The sequence below is a fragment of the Mesocricetus auratus genome, unplaced genomic scaffold (genome assembly GCF_017639785.1).
Source record: "Mesocricetus auratus isolate SY011 unplaced genomic scaffold, BCM_Maur_2.0 Super-Scaffold_100003, whole genome shotgun sequence".
In the NCBI taxonomy this organism is placed as follows: domain Eukaryota; kingdom Metazoa; phylum Chordata; class Mammalia; order Rodentia; family Cricetidae; genus Mesocricetus; species Mesocricetus auratus.
In genome coordinates, this window is record NW_024429188.1 from 16,577,331 (window position 1) to 16,604,991 (window position 27,661).

Sequence of the window (27,661 nt, forward strand, 5' to 3'; positions counted from 1 at the left end):
AACATGCACATGCAAGAGCAAAACTTGCGTGTGTGCATTTTGTTTGTTTAATCCCAAGTGGTGGGGAGATGTTAGCATTGTTAGGCTCCTCTCCATGAACGGATGATGGTCAGGTTCCATGTATTGACACTCTACAGGAGGATTCCCAGCATTTCTATGTTACCCTTGTTAAAATGACAACCCTGCTGGGAGCTAGGCCTTGGTTTCCTAAAACTGAGATATAGTTTTAGTCTATTTGTCTGCTCCCTGAACCTCCCATTTCTAGATTTCCTTTTGTCTTGAAAATATTTCCCATTAGCATGAAATGTAGAGGCATAGCATAATAAACAACACCAAGTTCTATGACTTGAATAATGGTGTTTATTTCCTTTAAATACATTTAAATACAAAACATTAGGCAGTGGTTCAGTAAACTTGAAAAGTACAAGCTGAACAGGAATTACATCAGTGCTGATCATACAAATGAAGTTCCGCATTAAGAAAGAACCAGAATAATTCATAAGCATTGAACTTGGACTTCGCCAGTCTGAGTACTCAATCACGTGGCACCTGCTACTCGGTGGCAAGCAACCCTTTCTCATTTTATCACAGCAGTGGGCTCCCCAGACTCCTTCCTCTCTGAGCGCTGGTGTGCAGAGGCATCTGAAACTAGAAGTAATTGTCAGCGAACCAGGGAATCACCCAGCAGCTATTGAGTGGAAATGTGAATTCACCATGGCACTAGGTAAAATCAATTTTTCTAACAGCTTGGGGGTGGGCAACAGTGACAGCAACTTGACAAAGCAGCGCACTGTTTAAAATGACAGGGATTGGAAACTAGAGAGAAAGTTGAATCAAGGACTCTCTTGGCTGTGGTGCCCCTGGGCCCTTCTCTCATTTGGAAAGCAGCAGTGCTTTCCACAGATTGGCTGTCTACTCGCACATGTTCTGGTGTGAAAGGGACATCTGTCCTCACAGCTGTCGAAAAAGAAAGTGAAGATGAGAATTTCGAAGCAAGGATCAACTTCAAATCAATCATTCAGTTATGATTTCACTTGATTCTGCTTTCAAAGAAGAAATTTCAGACATATATTTAAAGTGTCAATGTAATATTCTGAATGGGCACTCAACCGGCTGAGGGCTCAGCCCTAACCAAGATGTTGATACCACCTCCTCTAAATCTCAGGACACATAGCAGAAGAGGGGCTGGGAAGATGTCAGAAAGAGAGAAGGGATGGGAAATTCCATCTTCTAGGCACAATGCAGCCTTTGCAATGAGGAACTCACAAGAGCTGAGAGAATCTGCCTGGCCTAGGCCTACGCAAGGTGGAACTTGTCAACAGGCACTTATGTTGTTGTGAGGGGCTTATGGGGCCTGACCCCTCTGTAATGAACTGTGGGCTGCTGATAGAATCTGGGAGACAGGGAGTCACAGTCTTCCGTTGTGGACCTACTGGTGGGTGAGCAGAACAAGCTCTGACAGATAATTCCAAACCTGTGGTCACACAGATGACCCTGAGTGTGGGAAAGGGACTTGTAGGGAGGAAATGGGTTGACAACAGTAGGCTGGGGTTAGGAGAGTGTAGGGATGAAAGTAATTATAATGCATTTTATATGTGCATGAAATTGTCAAAGAACAAATTGAATTATTTTTAAAAAATCTCAGTGGTTAGTTTGGGTAGGTTTGGAAATTGATCAAAGCCTAGTCATCAGTCTCCAATGATTACAGTCATTCAGAAGTTTTTTGCCTACACAAATCTAGTGCTAGTCTCTTCATCAAGAACACACACACACACACACACACACACACACACACAGAGAGAGAGAGAGAGAGAGAGAGAGAGAGAGAGAGAGAGAGAGAGAGAGAGAGAATTAGCTTGCTGATATGAATATGAACCTCCCTTAACCTGGTTGTTTAAATGTCAGTGACTTCTCTTTTGCTTATAATAACATAATAGCAGGCGTGGTGGTACAAGTCTGTAATTCATGAGACCCTGTTTTGAAACAACAACAAAAGAATTAATCATCACTCTATATACTTTCAATTACTTTCTAGATGCCAAAACTTCTGCTTATTTTTAAGGGGGCGCTTGGGCAATGAGAAAAAGGAACCCCACCAAATTGGATTAATATGTCATTTAAATGTCACCAGTCAACCAACTTAAGGGGTAAGCGAAAAGACCATTGATCTGCAGGTATCTGGGTGAAAAATCTTGTGCTTCTGGCAACAGCTCTCCAGACTTTCTTTGCATTCAAAGCAACTGCAGTTTTCTGGGTGCTGAATGAGGTCTCCAGGACATGATGTTTTGCAGACACACTCACAACGCTCTTCATCAAACTTCATGTGTGGTTCACAGAGAGCTGGCTCCTGGAGGTAAGAGTGATCTAAACAGAAACAGGAAAGTGTTGGTTTGGTAGCTGAAGCCTAGAGGATGTGATGGTTCAAATTAATTGCAAATTCTACATCTTCCCAATAAAACTTGGATCCTCCCAATTTCCTTGCCTATAGATTGTTTTTTCTCTTTTTAAAAATTTTTAAATTAGAAACAACCTTGCTTCACATGTCAATCCCAGGTCCCTCTCCCTCCCATCCTCCCCCGACCCCCACCAACTCCCACAACCCCCTACCTAATCCCCACTCTGCTCCCCAGGCAAGGTGAGACCCTCCATGGGAAATCTCCAAAGTCTGTCATATCATCCAGTTGCCTATAGATTTTTGACCTTAATGTTTATCATACAGTGAGATTCATTTGCGATTTCACAACATAAACATAGAACTCATGTGTTTTCTTTGGTGTTTAATAAAAAGTACCATAAACTGAATACTTCTGACAGATTTTTATGTTGTTGACTGATAAGTTAAAGATATAAACATCTGTGCTGTAAAGATGGTTTAGGGAGTTCAGAGAAATCCCTGCTCTTGCAGAGGACCCAGGTTTGGTTCTCAACACCCACATGGCAACTTAAAACTGCAAACTGCCTCTAACTACAATTCCAGGAGGTCTGTTGCCCTCTTTTGGCCTGCACAGGCACTGCATGCAAACCGTATGCAGACATTGGAGGCAAAACACTCATATACATAAAGTTAAAATAAATAAACCTTTAACACACACACACACACACTTATGCAACCCGCCAGTAGTGACAAGACATGGGGTATGAATGTAATCCTCTCTAGTGTTTTAGAAGTGTGGGAACCAGAAGTAATAATGTTGTAGAAATATTTTCCTCAGAACTTTCCAGATAACCAATGATGCATTTCCTCATCTCAGATCACCACACTTATATGAAACATATGAAGGTGACAATGAACTGTGGTTCAACTCAATCAGTGAACTGAAATTCAGTGCAAAGGGAGTAAGTGACAAACTGGGGGTGTGACTCTGCTTGACATGAGAAGTTCTGGATTCAGTATCCAATGGTTCCTAAACTGGATGAGGTGACATATAACTGCTATCCTAGCACTCACTCCAGAGGTAAAGGCAGGAGGATCAAAACTTCAAGGTCATTCTCTACAACATATTGAGTTTAAGGCTAGGCTGGAGCACATAACAGTCTGTCTCAAACGAAAAGCAAAAGCAAACAAGTAGAGAAGGTGAAAACTTTGGAATAACTTTCACATTTTTATCTCAACATTGGTGAAGATGTTGGAAGAAAATGAGTATCTCTTCCCCAGACCAACTTCTTTTCCAGTTTGCCTCATTCAGGATTGTGTGGTCACTGTGTCCACTTGGTTCCTCGTCCATGCCCTCTCTTCCCCATCACACTGCCTCTGTCACAAGTCACTCAGTACCTTGCATTTCTTATGTTGGTGGCTGCCTCTCATGTCACAGCCACATTGTGTATCCCTTCAGTCTCACCCTCAGGTGACTAAAATGATCCCATCACCACTGATACTTTAAATGTCTTTTTTTTGAGACAGAGTTTCTCTTTGTAGTTCTGATTGTCCTGGAACTTGCCAGACAGGTCTTGAACTCATAGAGAATCACTTGTCTCTGCCTCTACCTCCCGAGTGCTGGGATTAAAGATGTAAGCCACCATGTCCAGCCATGCCTTAAATGACTTAAAGTTCTCCTTCACACACAAAATGCCAAATTTTATACCAGAATATACAAACATTAAAAGATCTCCCATGACTTTTACCTTAAAAACCTCCCATACTCATTCTCAACGCTTCCATCCTCCCTCTTTTCTCCCTCACCTCATGCCCAGATTGCAGTCTCTCATCATCCAGTCTCATGGTTTTGACTGCTCTTTAATTGATACATATTTAGAAATTACATAGACTGGATAGCCACAAAGACTCCATTCTTAATTTCATGAAGATGAAAAAGATGAGCCTCATATGCTTTAAGTCACTGAAGCAAATGTCAATTTAAGGCAAGACTAGGCTAGATTACTGAAAAACAGTCAGACTCTTAAAAGACGCAATGGGCACTAGGTGGCAGCAAAGATTCACAAGAAAGTGTCCTGCAGGCCCATCTTTATTCTTGGATAGAGTAGTTTAGGCGAACACAATCCTGAGGTGTTCAGCAGATTGTGTGGCAGAAGCAGAACATTATGTCCTTACAAACAAGTTAAAAGGAACAGAGACTGGATGCAGGATTACTAGGCCGAACAGCAACGGGTTGGTTGAGGTTGACACCCTGAAGTATTACATATTGATTTCCATCCCTAGGGAGGTTGATTCTGGGTTACCAATGCATTCTAACCTCGGTCTTGTTCCATTCACTACACTACTATTATTATGTTTTGTTCATTATAGCAATGATAGGAAATGAGTTGGACTTGTGTCAACCATATCCTTTTGGAGAATAAATGACTGTAGAACAGGAAATTAGCTCAACAGTTTTGTGTACAGAAAAGGTGTTTAGTGCACAGAAAGTAATGTGTCATCAGTTTAATAGGACCACTGGGGAAACAGATGGGAATGTAGGCACATGAGGATGTTATTCATACATGATGAAAACTAGAAGTAATTGGGATGCAATCCACCCTCCTTCCTTACTTCCATCATCACTGTTAGTTTCTGCAAAAGTTCCCCACTTCTTCTCCAACTCAGGTTAACTCATTTTCTTATGCACTGTTGCTAGGTTGATCTTTTTACATTTCCAACAGATGCTACCCCTCTCTTTCTTTAACCATTTGGGTGGTTTACATTTGTTCAGAAAATCACACCTAGGTTCTTCCAACACAAGCTTACTAAGTCCTTGCACTCCCATCTTAGGGGTACTCCCAGATTTGTCTCCTCATATGTGCATACCCATTTCTCTCAGTATGTTTTGTGTCCCTGTGATATTATTAATCTTTATTGTTGACTTTACTGTATTCTAGAATCACCCAGGATGGACACCTCTGGGTGTGCTTATGAGGACACTACCAGAGAGGTTTAACTGAGGAAGACCCACTGTAAATGTGAGCTGGGCACCCAGGCTGAATAAAAGGTGGGAAACGAACAGGAAGGGCTGGTGGGCAGGAGCATCTATCTCTGTCTGCTTCCTGGCTGTGGACACAATGTGATCAGCTCTCTCGTGCTCTTACTGCCATGCCATCCCCAGCATGGCAAATTGTTCTCTGTCAAAGCAAAAACCAAAATAAGCCCCTCCCTCCCTCCCTGCCTCTCTTCCACCCTTCCCTTCCTTCCATTGCTTTTGTCAGGCATTTTGTTACAGAAACAAGAAAAGTAACTAACACACCCCAATACCCTGCTATCGTTTTCCAACACCAGGTTTCTGCTTTGCTCTCTTACCCCAGTGCTGAGCTCTTACAGCCCCCTGCTCAGAACATATCTCTCCTTCCTTAGTAGATTTTCCATCCTCAGAACACGAGACCACCCAATGAGTCCTCCCCAGGAATTAACTTCCCTCAGAAAGAAGTCCCTTCACCCCAGGTTATACCTCCTTTCATAGTCTGGAGGACCCAACCTGCTTATTTTAGCTTCCGCCCCCACCAAGGGCGCTCCTTTGCTCCAACTCCAGGTAGATCTGGCTGATGAATTTTGAGTAACTGCATTGTGGCATGCTGCCTTGAATGTCACAACCTTTGATATATTGTGTCTGTATGCAATCTACATGTGTTATCTTTTAACTATATAACTTTAAAAATTGCCTCACATCCTAGTTTGAGTTCTCAGGGAAACATTTAGAAAGCTTCTGAGAACCAGAAAAACAGGACAACAGCAATTAACAATTAACAGCTTGCTATTTAGTTTCTACAACAGATTCCATGGGGCTGAATCTTTGCTATTTCTTGCTAGACCATAGTTTAAAACAATCAAGATTCACATTGTGTGATCCCCTGTGATATTTTTCAGTGGAACCAGGCCAAATGTTATGAGTAGCTAATAAAAAACTAATGCATGTTCAACCATATATTCATCCCAGGACTCACAGCTTTACAGAGTGGGGAACAGAATGACAGGCTAGCAATTTGCAGTGTGGCTTAGACCAGTATCATGATTTGTTCTGGCTCTACAAAAGTATTTCCCTGTGTTCCTCTTCCATCATTTATCCCCCTGCCCCAATTATTGGTTTCATTTCAAGTAGTGCAGTTGGAAGAAACCAAGTCCCAAAAGATCTTGTGTGCTTCATCCTGAAGACGTTTTCATTAATGTCTGCTTTTAAAAGCATGCTTTGGGATGCTTTGGCCACTTAGTACTTTTCTTTACGAATGAACAGCAGAATGATTCATTGGTGGATATGGTCACAACAGTTAAGGTTCTGTAATTCAAATGCTTCTGTCACTGTTATCTATGTGATTGTGAGGAAATTACTAGATATCTTGGGGAGGACACTGTGTTTGTGAAAAGAGGCAATCATAGGGTTATTGTGAAGATTCAATAATTGTTGGATATTGTGGCTCGAATAAGGAATGCCACCCATTGTTAAAAGTATTGGAACACTTGATCCACAGTTGGTTTTGTTCCAGAAAGTTATGGAACTCTTAGGTGGGACCTTTCTGGAGGAAGTACATCAATATAAGCTGGCTTTGGTAGTTTATAGCCTCACCCTGCTTCCTCTTTTCCATTTGCTTCCCGTGTGCAGATGAGATGTAATCAGCCAATTTCCTGCTCCTGATACCATGCTTGCCTGCACCCATGCCTTCCCCACATGATGGACACTATTACCCTCAAACCATAAGGCAAAATATGTTCTTTCTTCCTGAAATTGTTTTTTATCATGACATTTTATCACAAAAGCAAAAAGATAACTAATAGACCTGGTCATAGTAAGTACTCAGTCAAATTGATTGCTTATGTTCTTTTTATCATTGTGGTTATTATTTCACTATCATCATCATTACCTTCTGTTCCAGGGAGTGGATTCTCATCTTGTAAAATACATGTACATTTGGTGTTATCCCACAGCATGTCAATAGGACACAGTTTCTTGGAATGAGAACATCTAGGAAAAGAAAATAATGAACCATATTTAAATTTTTTCAGGGTAAATCTACTTTGGGAATATTAAGTCATTCTTAATATTTAATATGTAATCATCTAAATATTCTGTGTGAAGTATGCTAGTGCTTTCAAATATTGTTTCTAAGAGTGATGCAGGACAACAAATGTACAGGCCAACAGACATGTATACATAGACACAATCATAAACAAAATAAAATATAGAACTTAATTTATATTTATAAATGCCATCTTATTAGATAATAATTCTGTAGTTATAAATATTCTATTTGGAAATCTTGAGAAAGTAAACTGGAATTTAGGAGAGTCACTGATTGCTCTAGAGTGAAGGGACACATGATAGCTTTGAGGCTGGTACAGTTTTACAGTGTATTCGACCACTCATATTAAGAACAACAGTGTTGGACCAATGCAGCAGCACATCTTTAATCCCCACACTCAAGAGGCAGAGTCAAGTAGATCTCTGCGGGTTGAGGCAGCCTGGTCCACATAGTAAGTTTCAGGCAAACCAGAGATACAAAGTGAGACCTTGTCACAAAAAAAGCAAAAACAAACAAACAAAAAAACCCCACAAACAAAAAAACCCACAAAGGTGTGTGCAAGTAAACATGCTAAACTTATAACCATCAAGGTTTGGGGTTCTACTGCAATATATACGTAGAACCTAATAAAAATATGTTTGTCAAATACTATGAATAGATCTGGTTTTGAAGCCAAAAGATGAAGAATTTTAATCAAGAGATGATAATTTTATTTGTATTTTTTCTGTTTGTTTCTTCAACATTTCTATTAATGTATATTGTGAAAAATAATGGGTTTCACCATGCTGTATTCAAACATGCATAAAATATACTTTCTTTAGCTTCTCCTGTACTTTTACCATCTCTTCTTCCCCTTTGGTCCCTCCTCTTCATCTGCTTCCTTTTCCCTAAAAATTTCCTTTCTACTTTCATGACATTTTGTTTCACAAGACAGAAAACACACAACACACATCTTTCTGGGGATGCCCCTAAAATGGGTAAAAGAATAAAGGAATGTACACAAAATTTTGTCAAAAGCAAGAACAGACATTATCCAGTCCAGGAAATGCTTACTGATCTCCTTCTGGAATCTGAATGGATCTTCTGATAATTGAGTAGGGATGTCGAGGGCCCGTAGGCAAGCACTTACAGCCTGTATGGTTGGCAATTTTAACAGGCACTAACTCAGGCACTGATGTCAGAGGCACTGATATCTCAAAGAGCTACAGCAAAGAGAGAGAACCATGATGTAAATTTTATTATAGACTTTTTCAGTTACCACAGTCTGTATTTTTGCCCTTGTCCTTTATGGTAATGATTTTAGCAAACTTATCCATGCAGAATGGAGTTAGTCCTTATAAGACACTTAGAATGCTGGGAGTCAGGAAACTGGGAGCTTCTCCAGCTTGGTAAAGTCTCTTAAGTGTTTTCCAAATCTGTTCTTTTCATCATCACCAGAGTTCTTGAAAATGGTGCCACTGGTCCCTGCTCTTGTTTGAAATCTGAGCATAAATTGTAAGAATAAACAAAATTAGATCCTTGGAGGTCCTTTGAGATTTGGGTGGATTGTTATCTAAACTATTTATTCATCCCTTCCCATATCTTTACTATTAATGACAGACAATTTCCTACCTTTTGACTTTGAGCTTGGCCGTGACACTTGCTTTGACCAATAATATATTAGCTGACATGACATAGTACAATTTGGGACTGTGCATGCTTTGTGTGATTTTTTATTTCCTGATTATGGCACAGTCATGAGAAGAATATAACCTGGAAGCCATACTGGTTCAAGGGATTGGGGGCACAGGAAACAGGCCTGGATTTTCACAGAACCTTGAAGTATATCTAACCTTAGATGCACAAGAAAAAATAATGTATCGTCATTTGAATTCCTTGAGTCTTAGGCCATTTAATATAAAAGCGTTGTACAGTTAAGATCATACCCAGGAAGATAATTATAGCCAATGAGTCTATTTCTATGTTTCTATATACCTGCTCCATTGTAAATACTTTATTTTAAATTTATTTATCACTTGTAAAAACATTATATTTGGGGGGCTGGAGAGATGACTCTGTGTTTAGGATCACTTGCTGCTCTTGCAGAAGCCCTGAGTTCAGTTCCCAGAACCCACATCAAGTGGCTTAGATAACTTTTGCTTCAGGGAATCTGGTGCCCTCTTCTGTCCCTCACAGGCACGGCACCTATTTGATAGACTGATTTAAATAAAATAGTTTTTAAAAATTACATTTTAATGATCTTTACATGATAGATGGATAAAGAGATGCCCAAAGGGTGTAAAAATGTGGTTCCATGAAGTTTAGATGAATTTGAGCTTGATTTTAAGGCATTTCCACTCAATCACCATTCCATGCAGTTCTATTTACTTTTTTCTAAGAGGTAGTTCATCACATAGCCTATACCTTTAAGGTAGGAACTGCCAAACTGCACAGTATGCCTATTTGGAAAGAAAAAAGTGCTTTGCACTTACACTTGAATAAATTCCTTAATATGAATCATTTGTTGAGTGCAGCAGTCAAAACAAAGCAATCAGCTATCCACTAAGTGGAAAGAATTCATTAAGGTTGTGTTTATTCAGACCTTTCAACATGTCATGAAACCTCCCTGAGAACAAGTAAGGCTGTTTTTCTGCATAAACTTCATGTTCTTGCACAATTCTTCAGCTATGCTCCACCGACTAGCATGCTCAGACATTGAACTCTCTTATATTCTGCAAACTTTGCTTTGCTAATTGTTGATTGTACCCATACTTACATCATTGTTTCTAATTATCAAATAGTAGGAGCCAGATATATTGAGTTCCAAAGTTCTCCAAAAGGGTTCAGACACAAAACTGCTACAATTTCAAGGGCAGTTTAGATGGTAGAGGGGAAACAAAATTAAGAAAACTTTAACCTATTAACAAAGCAAGTGTGTGTTTAGAACATTCCTTGGCATGGATGTATTTGGCACATATGAAATTATCTTTTACTACATGATCATGAGGAGACAAGCAACTGTGAAAAATGAGTTGTAGTAACATGTGAGGAATTCACAATAGAGGATCACCAGGAATGTGGCTTGATTTATAGCATTTTAATAATGTTTTCCTAAGTGGGTTCCTTCAGTTTCCGCATGAAACATTTACTTTGTTTTACAAGAAGATGGTAGCCATGGACACTTAGAGACAGGGCAAAGGTGACTTGATTGATTGATTTTATTTCCTTCGTGGGCACTAAAGGATTCTTTCAAACGTCTCTTGTGCTGCATATTCTCCCTTTGTTCTCCACTTTACCCCAGAGATCCTGTCCACCCTCTTCCCTATCAGGCTCTGTACCTGCTGTCACTGCCTCTGTAACTGACTCCTTTGACTCTTCCAGCATCTGCTTACAGTCCCACCATGCTAATGGCTGGCAGCTGCCAAGTGAGAAGTCATCTACCATTTCTGCTCAGTTCCCATGCCTGCTCCCTCCTTCAGCCTCTTCAGTTTTAGGGTGAGGGCAACTCCCCCTCTTAGCTTGTCCTTGTTGCATTCTTCCTTCTCTCTTCCTCCAATCCCATCTACACTGTTCATTCAACTTTACTTAATCATTCCATTTAAACTTCATACACCCAAATGCTACAAAAGACAGAACAGCTTCCTTCACTACTTTTAACACCCTGTTCTAGTAATGTCTGAATGTACCAATTCTTGATGTTACAGCACTAGGTAGATAGGAACTAATGAGGCTGTGACATGTTGGATATTATGTTGCCTCCCTGAGCCTCAATTTCCTTCTGAAAAGGAGGATAAGATATCCTGAGTTTGTTTGGGGAATTAAATGACGTTCACCACATAAAGTATTTAGCTCAGTGTTTGGTAACAAGGTCAGCAGCAGCGTCTTCATTTCTTGGTACCTGTTTGGAGATGTAGGAGGTGCTTGTGTTCATACACATCACACTCTCTTCGTTGCAACAGCCGCCACACCGGAACACATTCACACAGGGGGGCTTGAAGAACGTATTGGTTGTCTTCCCCAGCTCACTGGCGACTTCTACGCATGTCTCTCTAGGGATGCACTGGGTTCTCTGCCATTCCTCATCTATAACTGCAGGAATAAAGTTCATTTGAGGTCAGCAGACAAATATGGCCCAGAATCACAACATAGGTGTTTTCATGCCCTCCCACCCACCTTTTTGTGCTTGTTTATTTTACTAAGTGGGTATTTAAACATTTCTTTTAGAAATGTATTTATTTTATTTTATATGTATGGATGTTTGTTTGTATATATGTATGTGCAAAACACGTGTGGTTGGTGCCTTTGGAGGTTAGAAGAGGGCATTCGATCCCCTTTAGCAGAAATTACAGATAGCTGTGAGCTACCATGTGGTAACTGAGCCCAGATCCTATGCAAGGGTGACAAGTGGCCTTAACCACTGAACCATCTTTCCAACCCCTAGGTAGATATTTTTGTCTATCTTTTAGCCAAAAGTTTGCCTGCAAAAAACTTAAAACTGAAATCTCTATACTTTTCCATTGATACAACCACTTCATAAAATAGTTTATTTCCCATTGGCAGGGAGCGCTATGTCCTGCAAATAGCCACACTGGGGCCACCTGTAAAGGCTGTATAATAAGGAAGTCTATGGACTAAGGTGAAACATAATCTGTGAGTGTCATTTATCAAGCAATTTGCAGAGTACAACTGGATAACATTTCTTCTACTTGAAGCCAGGTAGAAATAGATTTTAAAAGCATAGAGAAATGGATTTCCATTGTCGGCTTATATAATTGCACTGAGATTTAAATCTGGCAAACACATGACCGGATATTTCAATGGAATTATTTTTAATCAAATCAGACTTTCCACATTTGGAACCATTCACTCGTTTACAGAAATTGATGAGATAAGCCCTTTAATTTTAATGGAAGGAGCTGCTCCCTGGCCATAGCTAATTTAAGGGAAACCAGAAAAAGAAAAATATACATCTCTGGCAATAAAAGGGAAATAAACAGGGTGTTGTGGAATAATCTTTTCATACACTGTGAAGATGTATCTTTGCCACGGCACCTGCTGATTGGTTTAATCAGCTGACTGTTCAATAGTCAGGCAGGAAGAGGTTAGGCAAGAATTCTGGGCAGAGACAGAGAAGAAGAGGAGATAAATTTAGGCATGCAAGAAATGCCAGAGGATATGGAGAAGAAGCAGGAGGTACAATATGAAAGAGAGGTAAGAAGTCAAGAAACAAAATGTAGATTAATATACATAGGTTAAGTCTTAAGAGCTAGGGGGACAAGCCTGAGCTATAGGCCAAGCTTCCATAATTAACAAGAAGTCTCTGCAATGTTATTTGGGGCTGGCAGTAGAAATGAAAGTCTTATCTACACATGGTGCTCCGTATCTGGCCCTGTATATCTACACAAGACCCGAGAAAGCTTATAAAATGAAACAAAAGATAAGAACATAGACTCAAATGCAGCTTTCTGGTGACCACCGTCTCTTGGATAGGCTTGGCAGTGTACCCAGACTTGACTATTGGCTGTTGACTGTGGACCAGAGTCAGCTACCAGTGCCATATACCAGCATGTGCTAAGATGACCTGCGTGGCAGCTGACATAGCAATTTAAGACTTGTGTCATACGGTCAGAGAATACTGTAGATGCTCAGTAAAGACAGATCCAGATGGAGAAAAAGACTCTAAATACATTACAGTGTGTCTAAAAATGTGCATAGGCTTGAAAAAGAAAAGAAAAAAATGGGTATAGTCAGTCATAGAAAAAGTGTTTACAAATAATAAGAAAAGTCTTTAAAGAGAGAATAAAGTAATATAAAAAGATAAGCCATGTAAAATGGAAAATACACGGAGAGTCTAGATCATATATGGTGCTTTATTGACTTTGATTTTTTTATTTCTGATGAGCAAAGGACAGATGCTGGGATTGTAAGAGGGACTACTGAATTAAGCCAGCCTAGTTACTTTAGGAATGCCTTAATTTTAAAATGGAAATGAAAAATGTATTGCTTTGGGGAAGAAAACAAAAGACTGGATTCATTCATGGTTGATAAAGGTCAGGTTTGATTGGGGGAGATCTCAAGAAAATCTTGGCAACAGACATATAGAAATAAAGCTAGAAAAACTAAAAGGCAGGTGATATAAATTTATCTTCTAAAACATAAGACAAAAAGTCATCTTTAGCTGGCTTGTGTACAATGCATAGCTCACACTTGTGTTTATCCAGATATGTATATTACCTTTGAAAGTTTGTGTGTGTTTTCAGAGTAAAACAATCAAACACCAATGAAAGTGGATGGATCGGGCTTCTCAAATTGCCTCTGATGCAGTTTCTTCAAGTTCTGCATCCAGAATTCCTTCAAGGCTGCTGGCTGTGATGGTCTAGCCTCACAGACTATTCTAGCCAGGAATACAGATAAGTTTTCCCATTACACGGATACTGAATAACAAATATTATGGCTAATTTTCCCATTATTTCAATTTTATCAGATTCTCTAAAGATGCCATTACCCTCAGACAAGGGAAATGGTCAAGAGAACAAGACATCCTCATTCCTAATAAGTGGGGTGGGTGGTTTTTGGTCATTTGATGGGTTATGGATGTTTGTCATAATTTGGAGGATTTGGCTACAAATTGTTGCTGGTAATGGTCAGGGAGAAACCTTAATGAAGGAAACTACAGGGATCTCTTTCTGAAGGAAAATGGGGATATAGTATGGAAATGATTGGACAAAAGAGTGGATTGTTGAGTCTACTTTTTAGCAACCACTAGTCTCAAATTGTATAGTGGAATGTATTCTTGTATATTGATACAAATTTAAGGTTATTTATGTTAGAACATACTGTACATGTGTTTCTACTCTTGTTTAAGATATTATACCTATACAATATTCAGCAATGTAATGTAAATTTCTAGTCCTTGAAAGTTATTATTACAAACTATTAAGGAAAATAAAAATGCAAGTTAGTAGTCAGTCTCCTATAACAATCATACTTGTAGTAATGTTTAATATATTTTCAAGGTCAAACAGATGTATTTTAAATAGATGGTCTTCAAACACTTCAAAGACCTACAGAATATGACATTTAAAATGCTTTAATAATATAAGGCTTTTAATGACAGAGAGGGTGACAAATGTCTCCTGGGTCTGGAGTTAAGGATGGCTGTGACTTCACCCTACTATGTCCTTTGCAAGAGCAGCATGTACTCTTAATCTCCAAGTCATTGGCCAGCATAACAGCCATTTTTGAGGCTACCTCCAACTGAGGGCAGCCTCTGGCCAGTAGCCAGTGAGGAAAGGGGCCTCTCACAGTTCAAGAGCCTGTGTGGAACTTAATTCTACAAGCAACCATTGAATGAACTTGAAAATACATCATGCCCCAGTTGAACACTGACATGCTTGGAGCCCAGATAAGAACCTTGACTCTAGCCTCCAGAGATACTTTGAATTAGAAACAAAAACTTGGCCATGCCTGTATTTCAGATCTCAAAAAATGTGAACTAAAAATAATCTGTTTTACAAGGGGAATGGCACCTGAAGAATGAAATCCTAGTTTGTCACTGGCCTGCACAACCACATGCACCCACACACACATGTACACTTGCACATGTACCCCTAGTCTGTTTGAGGCAGCCAATTGGGTTAATATAAAGTAACAGGCAAACATTTCTATACACTCTCTTTAAAAATATGCATTGATGGGTATGGTGGTTTGAAAGAAAATGGCCCCCAATAGGAGTGGCACTATTAGGAGGTGTGGCCTCATTGGGGTAGATATGGTCTTGTTGGAGGAAGTGTGACACTGTGCAGGTGGGCATTGAGGTCTCATAGATGTTCGAACCATGCCCAGTGAGACAGACCACTTCCAGTTACCTATGAGCCAAGATGTGAGAACTCTCAGCTCCTTCTCTAGCACCATGTCTGCCTGCATGCTGCCTTGTTCCTGTCATGAAGATAATCGACTAAATCTCTGAATTATATGTGAGACACCACAATTAAATGTTTCTCTTATAGAAGTTGTTGTGGTCTTGGTGTTTCTTCACAGCAATAGAAACCCTGACTAAGACAATGGTCCCAGAGAGATGGTTCATAAAAGTACCAGTTGCTCCTCCAGAGGATCCACAATTAGTTTTCAGCATCCATATGGAAGCTCACATCTCTAACTCTAGTTCCAGTGGATTTGATGCCTTCTTCTGGCCTCCATGGGTACTGTACACATGTGGTGCACAGATATACATGGTTCCAAAACACTCATATATACACAGAATATAAAATTAATATTTTAAAATTTCTGATGATAAAAATTTATGTAAAGCCTCTATAGGCTGGATGCACGAGACACAAATTATTTAATTAAGCATTACTAGGGGTACTATTTAAATTGCTACTATTAGTCATAAATTTTTGAAGGAGAGAGTAATTAACTTATGAAAATATCCTTTGCTTAAAATGCTACTCAAATGCTATTTTCTTTCTGCTTTTTCTCCTTAAAGTTCTAACTTTTAAAAGTTGGACAAGATTATAATCAAAATCTCATGTAGTTATTATCAAATGCCACCGACTAAGGTTTCATAAGGCCAATGTTCTTTACTACTACCCAGGGAATTACCCTGAAATCCATGACAGGGAGTAGATAGCAAAACATAATTGGTGTAACATGCATATTTGGTTATCTACTGCTTCTAACTTAGTGAATAACTTCAGCTATTCCTCCATAGAATTAGGAGGGAAACTGTGGAGGCTGCAAATTCTCTAATTTTTATGGTTTCCTCCTTAGGAAATGTCAACCTGGCTGACTTTTAAAAATTGCTGCCTTGTGGTTTTATGGTGAAATTGTCTTCACAGGTCATCTGTACATGTCCCTCAGGTACAAGTAATCTGGTCAAAGCCTATGGTCTTGGATGCAGCTGTTTTTGTGAAATCACCACATGAATGAACAACTAGATGCTCACTTAGACCCACAGTCCTATACATGAGCACAAAGATCCTTCTTCACACTTAAACTGCAGTAGACTTCCCCACCTACGTACAACTTTCCCCATAACTGGATCCTGTGCAATCCATTATTTAACACATGGGAATAAAACAAATCTAGATAGAAAGAAAAGAATAGTTTTTGCTTTAAGGATCAACTGAAATGAAACAGTGGATATACTCATGTGCTATGTGATCATATTTGTATCTACAAGGCTAAATCTAACAATGGCACTGGTTTCTTAAGTTGTTTTGATATTTCATCAGAGAACTAAAGGTCTAATCAATGCCACACAACTTTATTTAAAAATATTTCATTCATTAGGGGCACAATATGTATAAACAATAGTCTCTATCTCAATCTGGCTATCATTAAAGTGGCATAAGTAGACATTACACATCCATCTCCACCCCTACCCCAGGAATCAATGTGGAAATATACTGGGCCCTTGATATCTATGGTAGATTGGTCCCAAGATACCTTACAGATAGATACCCAAATCCTTGGATTACCAAGTTCTTTATATAATTGGACTAGAATTTCTAAATAGCCCATGTACATATTCCTGTACACTTGTAATCATGTTCAGATAACTTCTGGTAACAGATAAAATAGATATATGCCACATAAGTAGTTGTTATATCTTATTGTATGTCAAGAAAAGGTCTGCATATGCGCAGTACACACATACGTCCCTGAAATATTTGACCTGTGTGATTGGCTGTACCTATGGTGGTGGTGGTGGGAGGGGGCAGAACCTGAGGATACAGAAAGCTGACTGTATGCTATTTTCTAGTCCTAAGCTTTCATTATTTTGTGCCAAGAAATTTCTTTGTTATTCTCTAAGGAACCAGTACCCATTATTGCACCTCAGCTTTCAATTTCTGCCTTTTGCTTTTACATAAAAACCGCAGAATTTTGAAGGAAAAAGAAAGCTATAGCTAAATTCTTGGTTTCCCTCTCTATCTGCATAGTAATAACTCCTTGTTAATGAATACTGAAGTTGTTTTGCTTTTTAGTAAACCTGTTTTTCTTGTCCTTAAGATCAATCTTTCTGTATTGTTTTCCCCTCAAATTCCTGAGTTAAAGTTATTCTGATAATTTAAGTTCCTGTGTTGGATGTAGATATCAAAATCATACTGAATAGTCTTCCTTGTAGAGTAGACATTTAAAACCAAGAATTCTTGAGCTGACAAGATGGTTCACTGGGTAAAGGCACTTACTGGCAAGTCTGAAGACCTGTGTGTGATTCCTGAACCCTACAAGGTAAGAGAGAACTGACTTTTGCAAATACTGATTTGTTTAAATTTTTTATTCCATCTATTTAGTCATGGAGGGGCTCATGTTTGCCTATCTGAGAACCATTCTCAACTTTATTCAGTGAATCATCTTGCCATAAAATCAAAGACTCTCTTTTGTTCCCCCTCTGATACATAACCACTCTGTTCAAACTTTTGGAAGGAGCTGGTATATGTGTCACTATCCAATAAGGAAATAACCTGCCATTTTACTCACGCACTTACCTCTTAGTGTTTCAGTATCATAGAAAGTTGCCGCAAATCTGGTGGAGCGATGAGATGTTGAGCGAGAGTCCATACTGGCAAAACTTTTGAGCTTCAGCCGGCATCTCCACAGCTTCCAGTCCTCAGAGTGTGCGATTTGCAGCAGCTCCTCCAAACTAGAAGCAGCTCTAATCTGTTGTTCAGATCGTTCCAACATTGACTGGGATGATCGCTCAAAAGAAAAATCCTAGTTTAAGAGTGAGTTACAAAGATATCTTGATAACGGTGGTTGCTAACAATTTAAACTATAGACCACCTGAAAAGAAACTAGAGAAGAATATTCAAATGTGCACCTGTGCTTAGGCAAAGCAATGTCTAATGGTGAGCTTCAAAATGATAGGTCTACGTCCTTACTTCCAGAGGCTGTGCACATTGTCTTATTCAGGAAAAATGCATATATAGTGGAGGTAAAGTCCTTGTGATATTCATCACATGAGCCCAAAGTTCACTGACCAAGGTCCTTAGAAGCCAGGAGAAGACAGATAAGAGGGCCGTGTGAAGACAGAAGTGGAGATGAAGTGATGAGACCACACTCGGGAATTGTCTTGAGCCACCCGAAGTAGGCAAGGCAATGGGTCATGCCAAGAGAATTTGCCACCTTTATTTTTGGGATATTGTTGTTCTGAGACACCATATTTATAGTACTTTGCTACTGCAGCCAAAAAAAAGCAGTAGAGATTCGTTTATTATACTACTTTTGTGACAACAGCACCATTTCCTAGTTTAAGCTGAAGTCTTGATGTTTCTCTACAGTTGCTTCTGAATTATATTGGCTAATATGATGCAATTAGATTAGATGGGTATATACGTGGGAGGAGGCCCAAGAAAAGATTTTAGTATGTAACTTCTTGTTCAAAAGGAGGAGCTTGGTTATATGAAACAATGATACATACATACATATACTATGCAACCATCAAAGTCAGTGGAGTCCATTTCCTACTAGAGTATTTTCCCCCAGCACTGGATATCAGTCTTTGGCTCTTATGCATGATAGGTAGGTATTTTGCCAACTGAGCTATCTCCTTAGTTTGGGAGCTGATTCTTGATGGCTCTCTCTCTCTCTCAGAGTCACATCTATCACTCCTGCAGCCTCGACTTTATGGTTCAATAATTTATCAGCATTTAGCGTTTAGATTGTTTTTCATGTTTGTTTACTATTATTTTATTAACCATTCATAGTCTATGAACTAAAATAAGTCAAAATATGTATCTTCAAGGTCATGTCTTTTATTGTTATTGTTGTTTTGAGGCAAGGTCTCATGTAGCCAAGGTTGGCCTGGAAATTGTGATCCTCCTGCCTCAACTTCAAGAGTCCTGATCTCTCAGGCTTGTGTGATGATATCTGGTTAAATTCACGTTAGCCACTTTACCTAGAAGTCCAGATGGAAGTATACACATGAACACACATGTACATTTTTACCTGAGGTAGGAGAGTATTAAATATGTTTGTAAACTGGGGGAAAGAGCCAACACAGAAGAAAATGAAAGCGTATACAGGGGAGATAAAAGAAGGCACGATATACATCGTATTAGTTGGTCAGTATGAGAGATAAAAAGATCACCTTTTGAAACAGGTGAGCCTTCGGGAACCCCATGGTCTGTAGAGAGCAAGGCTGCCTCAGAAGCTCAGTGAGAGTATACTGGTGGTCTCTCACATGTCTCTGGAGTTTGAAACTAAGACATTTTTGGCAAGGAAGGAAAGAAAGCTTAAAGAGCACAGACGGGCTTTGTGAACTTGGTACTGAAATTGCATGGCATGCCACAGTTTCTTTTAGTTGAGAACCCTAGAGATAAAACTGCTTAATTGCTCATTTCCCTGACAACTCTTAAATGCGATGGTCCTACATTAAGGCTAATTTGTTAATGGCTTCTCTTTGCCTGACCATCTATTTCCTCTTTCTAGTTCTATGGTAAAGCTGCCTCATATCTGAGTCAATCTTCAAGATAAAATGTTTTGACAACACTGCTTCAATAAGCTAATGAGGAAGCCTAACAAATGCTTTTAAAGAAATTATTAAGTTGATCTTGGTAGGTTTTGTGTGTGTGTGTGTATGTGTGTGTGTGTCTATGTTCACATGTGCATGATCGTGCACACTGCTTGTGTGTATAACAATACTTACAGAAGAAGAGGTTGTGAATTTGAGAAGGAGCAGGAGAGAGACACAGGAGGAATGGGACAGGGAAAGGGAGGAGTGGATATAAGTACAAGTACTTGTGCATGAACCCCTCTAATATTTTTAATTAAAAAGGATTAAATTGCACAATGCTGAAAGAATTTTCATTTATGGAGGTAAATTTCATCCAATACCATCCCTAACTAAGGCTGATGTATGATTTCATCTTCGTACAAGTCTCAATTCAATTTTGGCTTCTTTAAAAATCCTATGATTAAAAAACAGGATAAAATATTAATCCTGCAGCCTGAATTAAAATGATTGAATGATGTTAAGATTGAATAGCTCCTATGACTGGTTTCTTTGTAAAACCACATTTACTTACATACTCAAAGCTGTTTAAGCATACTCTGCTAAATGAAAACCTAGTTTGAAATAACTGAGAAATTGACAACATTCATTTTTATAATTTGAAATGGAAATACAGCTCAACAAAAGCAAGTAATTTATCCAAGCACACATTTGAGAAGAGTTCAAAATGGACCCTTTTCCAACTGTCATTTGACACTCCTTGTTTTTTTTTGTAATCAACTTTATGTTATCTGCATGGGTAGGACAAAGTTAAACATCAAAAAATGTGACCATTGCCCCAAATGTATACTTAATCCCTTGATTTCGATAGTTTTCACTGTCACACTACTGCCAAACGAGCCGCTCTTTATCTCTTCCAATATTCTTTTTTATTATTGTTTTATTTAAAAATTTTTGTTTTTAGTTTTACATACTAACCCCAGTTCCCCCACCTTCCCTGTCTCCCACCCCCTGCCTTTCCCTTCTCAGAGGGGGATAAGGCCTTCTTTGGGGAGCCAACAAAGGCCATGTATTACTCATTTTGAGAAATCTCTATTCAGTTGCATAACCAGTTTTTAATTGGGCTTTTCTTTAAATATTCTAGATGTTAGGCTTCTGTAGTGTAGGATGCTGATGAAGGCTCTTCACTCAGTTAAGTTAACTTTGTTATACAAACACTTTTCAATATTGTAAGGTACCATATGTTAATAAACAAAGTAGAAGTACATCACTTTCTCCCTTTCATCCCCACAGACACTCCCATCAACCCTTCCTTGAGTCCCTCCGATGTTCTTCCCGAGTTGATAAACTATTTTTCTTTTTTCCATTTTTTCATTTTAGAAACAATCTTATTTTACATATCAATCTCTCCATTACCTTGCCCTCCCAACCTCCCATGCCCCCCCAAAAACCCCCAAACCACCCCCATCCACTCCCCAAGGATAGTGAGGCCCTCCACAGGGGACCATCAAAGTCCATCACATCATTTGGGGGAGAGCCTAGGCCCTCTTTTGTGTATCTGGGCTGCAATAGTATCCCTTCATAGGGAATGGCTCCCAAAATCCATTTGTGCACTAGGGATAAACACTGGCTCCATTGTTAGAGGTCCCATAGACTGCCCAGGCCTCCTAACTGGCTCCTACATTCAGAGGGCTTGGTTCAGTCCAATGCTGGTTCCCCAGCTTTACAACTAGGATATCTGCTCTCGCTAGATCAGGTCAACTGTTTCTGTAGGGTTCTCTAGCATGGTCTTGGCTCCTTTGCCCATCCCTCATCCCTCTCCACAACTGGATTTCAGGAGTATGGCTCAGTGTTTAGCTGTGGATGCCTGCTTCCGCTTCCATCAGCTACAGGATGAAGGCTCTAGGAATGGCAACCAAGGTAGTCATCAATCTCATTATAGGGGAAGGGCATCAAAGGCAGCCTCTCCATCACTGCCTAGATTCTTAGTTGGGGTCATCCCTGTGGATTCCCTGACATTTCTCCAGTGCCAGACCTCTTTCCAAAACTATACTGGCTCCCTATATCAAGCCATCTCCTTTCTGGTCCTCCTCTATTCCTCCCCTGTCTCAATTCTCCTGATACCTCCTGTTCTTCTGCCCCCTGCCCTTCTCCCCCTCTCCCTTGCCACCTCCCTTCTCTTCCCCTCTCCCCATGCTCTCAATTTGCTCAGGGGTTCTTGTCCTTCTCCCCTTCTTCAGGGGACCATGCGATCTTCTCTTGGGGTCATCCTTGTTTTCTGGTTTCTCTGGTGGTGTGGATTGTAGGCTGGTAGTCCTTTGCTCTATGTCTAATATCCATATATGAGTGAGTACATACCCTGCTTGTCTTTCTGTGATTGGGTTACCTCACTAGGGATGTTTTCTTCCAGTTCCATCCATGTGCCTGTGAATTTCATGATTTCATTTTTGTTTCCACTGAGTAGTACTCCATTGTGTAAATGCACCACATTTTTTCCACCCATTCTTCAGTTAAGGGGTATCTAGGTTGTTTCCAGGTTCTGGCTATTACAAACAACGTTGCTGTGAACATAGTTGAACATATGTCCTTGCATGATTGGGTGTTCTTTGTGCATATGCTCAAGAGTGGAATTGCTGGGTCTTGGTGCAGCCTGATTCCCATTTTCCTGAGAAACCACCATACTGATTTCCAAAGTGGTCATACAAGTTTGCATTCGCACCATCAATGGAGGAGTGTTCCTCCTTCTACAAATCCTCTCCAGCATAAACTGTCACTGGTATTTTTGATTTTGGTTATTCTTGCCCGTGTATGATGGTATCTCAGAGTTGTTTTGATTTTCATTTCCCTGATGGCTAAGGATTTGAGCACTTTCTTAAGTGTCTTTCAGCCATTTTGGATTCCTCTATTGAGAATTCTCTATTTAGTTCTGTACCCCACTTTTTAATTGAATTGGTATTTTGGTGACTAACTTCTTGAGTTCATTGTATATTTTGGAAATCAGCCCTTTGTCACATGTGGAATTGGTGAATATCTTTTCCTGTTCTGTGGGCTGTCATTTTGTCTTGTTGACTGTGTCCTTTGCCTTACAAAAGCTTCTCAGTTTCAGGAGGTCCCATTTATTAATTGTCGATCTCAGTGTCTGTGCTACTGATGCCATGTTCAGGAAGCAGTCTCCTGTACCAATTTGTTCAAGGGTACCTCCCATTTTTTCTTCTAAGAGGTTCAGTGTGGCTGGATTGATGTTGAGGTCTTTGATCCATTTGGACTTAAGTTTAGTGCATGGCAATAGACAAGGATCCATCTGCAGTCTTCTACATGTCAGCATGCAGTTATGCCAGCACCATTTGTTGAAGATGCTTTCTTTTTTCCATTGTATAACTTTAGCCTCTTCATCAAAAATCAGGTATTCGTAGGTGTGTGGGTTGATATCAGGGCTTTTAGTTTGATTCCATTAGTCTACCTGTCTACTTTTGTGCCAATACCAAGCTGTTTTCAGGTCTATGTCTCTATAATAGAGCTTGAAGTCAGGGATGGTGATGCCTCCGGAAGTTCCTTCATTGTACAGGGTTGTTTTGGCAATCCTTGGTTTTTTTTGTTTTTCCATATAAAGTTGAGTAATGTTCTTTCAAGGTCTGTGGAATTTTGATGGGGATTGCATCGAATCTGTAGATTGCTTTTGGCAAGATTGCCATTTTACTATGTTGATCCTACCTATCCAAGAGCATGGGAGATGTTTCCATTTTCTGGCATCTTCTAAAATTTCTTTCTTTAAAGACCCAAAGTTCTTTCTATATAGGTCTTAAACTTATTTGGTTAGGGTTACACCAAAGTATTTTATGTTGTTTGTGACTATTGTAAAGGGTGATGTTTCTCTGATTTCTTTCTCAGCCCATTTATTGTCTATATAGTAGAGCTACTGGTTTTTGTTTGTTTGTTTGTTTTTGAGTTAATCTTGTATCCTGCCACTTTGCAGAACATGTTTATCAGCTGTAGGAGTTGCCTGGTAGAGTTTTTCAGGTCACTTACATAGACTACCATATCATCTGCAAATAGTGAAAGTTTGACCTTTCTTTTCCAATTAATATCCCCTTGATCTTCTTTTGTTGTCTTATTGCTCTAGTTAGAACAGCGAGTACAATATTGAAGAGATATGTAGAGAGGGGACAGCCTTTTCTTGTTCCTGATTTTAGAGGAATTGTCGTGAGTTTCTCTCCATTTAGTTTGATGTTGGCTGTTGGTTTGCTGTATATTGCTTTTATTATGTTTAGGTATGTTCCTGTTATTACTGATCTCTCCAAGACCTTTATCATGAAGGGATGTTGTATTTTGTCAAAGGCTTTTTTAGCATCTAGTGAGATGATTGTGTGGTTTTTCTTTTTCAGTTCGTTTATATGGTGTATTACTTTGATAGATTTTCATATGTTGTACCATCCCTGCATCCCTGGGATGAAGCCTACTTGATCATGGTGGATGATTTTTCTGATGTGTTCTTGGAATCGATTTGCCAGTATTTTGTTGAATATTTTTCATCAATGTTCATGAGCTATATTGGTCTGCAGTTCTCTTTCTTAGTTGTGTCTTTGTGTGACTTGGGTACCAAGGTAACTGTAGCCTCGTAAAAGGATTTTGGCAATGACCAAATTGCGAAACAATTTGGGGAGTATTGGTATTAGCTCTTCTTTGAATTTCTTGTAGAATACTGCACTGAAACCATCTGGCCCTTGGCTTTTTTGTTTGTTTGTTTGTTTGTTTGTTTGTTTGGGATATGTACTGAGTGGGCCTGGGCTACATGAGACTTTGTCTGAAAATAATGAAAAATAAATCTTCCCAAGTGATTTTGAAGAGAGCCAGTAATTTGGAGCATGACAATACTGACTTAAGGTCAGAGACCTGGGTTAATGCCCAAACTGTGTACAAAACCCCTGGTTAGCACGGGATAAATAAATAGCTGACACATGTTATAAAATTGACCCACTCTTCCAATTTCTTTGTGTTATACCTTAAGGTCAGAATATGTGCATGAGTATCTGGCTCAACTGGAGTTTTAAAGCCAGCACCTTGCTTACATGCCCTGTCTGTTGAGTGTGTGAAATGTATTGCTTCCACAGCTCTAATGAAAGCCTGTGGGCATTCCATACGTGCAAATTCTATTATTTTTATCCAGTTCTCAATTTGTATGGGTTTTAAAAGACTAAATAATAGTGGCATCATTTCCTCACTTAAACAGCGTGATAAAGTTAACTGTCATACTAAATGGCAGGCTAAATTGCCTTTTGAATTCCTCCTAATTCCTAACAGCCCATTTCTCAAGATATATAAAAAAGGCATTGCCTGAACCCACTAGAATTCAACAGAAAGCTATACATTCTCTCAAAAGGCAGTCCTATAAAATATCTTAATTGGAAGGATCTTGGCTTAGGGGCATGTACTGAGACCCTGCTATAGCTCTGGGCTTTCATGGTATCTACAAAGAACTGGTTCATGAACTTCCTGACTTATGCAGAATGCTTTTCCTGTATCATTCTGGGCTTGGGTTCTTAAGACCCTCATATTATAGATATGGAAACAGAGAGCAGCTCTGCTGAATTCATCACTGGGCCTCTTGAGCGCCACGAGGGTTAGGCTATGATTGTCATTTTCTTTGTGGAACTGCAGTGACTTCAGGAGGTTGGGGGATAATATCTACCTGGAGAATCGGGTTTGTGAAAGTGGAATGTCCCAGAACTCTGGGCTAAGTTATGGTGGAAACACATTTTTCACAGCTCTCTTTAGAAGTGTTACCTGCTAAGCCATCTCTGCAGTTCAGGAAAACTACTGTCACCTATTTGCCTTTGCAGTAGGTTTGGGGAGATAAATTTCAAACTGTTCTGTCTTCCTTACACCTCTTAACACCTTCTCAAGGAGCATTTGTGGTTCATCTTACCTTCATGGTTAAGGATTGGCCTATTTCACCACACCTTTCCTGGCTTGATATGCCAGTAGCATTGTTGTCCTCCCTGAGTATCCTCCCTCCATCTACCAAGAAATCTGCCTAGTCCACACCAGACTCACAAGTCTAAATGAGATTCCCCCATGCCCTCTCTTTTTAAGTGGAAATCATATTTCCCTAAAAGAAGTTATGCCTAATATCATAAATTACACTGACTACTCAAATTGCTTGTTTTAGAGGCAAGAGCATAGATTCCAATTGTTCAAAATTAGCTTTGAGTGATATGACACTCTGGAAGTTTCTTATAAACATGTGCCCATCATACAGATAAGTAACCCTACTCCAAGGAATTTATCACTCAATAAATGAAGCCTACACTGCACAAAACTCGATACATGAATGCTTGCAGTAACTTTTTATCATAGTCAAAACAGTTGGAAAACACACATATGTAATTCAATGGGTGAATGGTTAAGCCATATCATGACATACTAGTCACCAATAAAAATAATTATTGGTAAATGGGCTAAAGGTTAAAGAAGCCAGTCTCAACATGTTAGATTACATTATTCTATTTATATGTGCTTTTCAAAATACAAAACAAGGAATGACTAAGAACAAAATGCTACTTGCTGAAGGTTGGAAGGTTTGTCTCACTATCACAGTCACACAGTGAACTGTGTGTGGACATGGAACAGCTTGTATCCAGGCTATGGTAGTGGTTACACAGATTTATACATGTACTAGAATTCACAGAACTGCACCAAAGGAAAGTTCAATCACAGTACAATTAGGACATAACATAAGCTGACTTTTTAACCAAGGCACGACTCCTTTTTGACTGAGGGTAATTCACTTCCTTCAGATTTGTTTCCCCACTGATGTTAATAAGAGTTACTTCACAGACTGGGTGGTAGTGGCAGAGCATGCCTTTGATCCCAGTATTTGGAAGGTAGAGGCAGGCGGATCTCTGTGAGTTCAAAGCCAGCCTGGCCTACATATTGAGTTCTAGGACAGCCAGGGCTACACAGAGAAAACCTGTCTCAAAAATCAAAACAAAACAAAAACCAAAAAGCAAGCACACACACAAAACCTACTCTCAACCCTGACCCCCCAAAAGAAACAACCTAGACAGAAAGCCATCCAAGAGAACTCTTAAAAATTTTTGTAAGGATGCTGACATGCAGCTCTTCACAACTGATGGCTTCTGGCAGGGATTCAGGTGGGGAAGGACTCAGTTTTCCTTAAGGGGCTGTCCACTGGGCGTTTGACTATGCTCCAGTGAGTATATGTCAACACAAACTGAACTTGTTCCTTTTTTCTTTTTGGGGGCAGGTTGCAAGGTGAGGGGGCAGACCTGGGAGTGTGATCAGGGTAAATTCCAAAACAGTCAATAAAAATACTATGTCTGAAAAGTTACTTCACAGAGCTCAGTGGAGAACCTAGGAGTTCATAAATGAGAAAGGGTCAGGATATAAAGCAGGAATACAATTAATGGTTTTTCTTTCTCAGGGTGTGTCATCTGGACCTGCACATTGGGGTGGAGGTTTATATTTTATGGTTCTTGATAGTCGTTAGTCATCAGAGAGATGAGATTGAAAATAGTGAGACTTGGCAACTCTAACCATAGCAAATACAATTAAACACATAAAACCCAAACACATTTCCCAGGGTAAACTGTGAACTATCTTTTTTCTAATGAGAAAAGCATTCTTGAAGTTATCTGCAGCTGAAAGCAAACTTCCAAATATCTTCTCAGGTCTTATGCCTGTCTTTATGTATTCATGTATATCAGCCTACTTAAACTTTTGTGTTTTTGGCTTTGGGGTTTAGCATTAGTCAGAATATCTGGAACT

The 27,661-nt window shown here is 39.5% G+C and overlaps 1 protein-coding gene across 3 annotated transcripts in view; it reads right to left on the reverse strand.

Moving 5' to 3' along the window:
- Positions 1-340: 340 nt before the first annotated feature.
- The window catches only part of Vegfd (vascular endothelial growth factor D), a 36,431-nt gene continuing 9,110 nt past the window's right edge, over positions 341-27,661 (reverse strand). The window contains exons 2-7 of one of the 3 annotated variants that reach the window (XM_005074206.4): positions 17,913-18,123; positions 11,318-11,508; positions 8,494-8,642; positions 7,282-7,382; positions 2,172-2,364; positions 341-960 (exon numbers count right to left, since the gene is read on the reverse strand). In XM_005074206.4, the coding sequence (XP_005074263.1) occupies positions 834-960; positions 2,172-2,364; positions 7,282-7,382; positions 8,494-8,642; positions 11,318-11,508; positions 17,913-18,123 (972 nt within the window). In that variant the 3' untranslated portion in view covers positions 341-833. Of the gene's footprint in view, positions 2,365-7,281; positions 7,383-8,493; positions 8,643-11,317; positions 11,509-17,912; positions 18,139-27,661 lie in introns of all 3 variants that reach the window. The other 2 variants (XM_013116390.3, XM_013116391.3) reach the window with 2 other exon arrangements.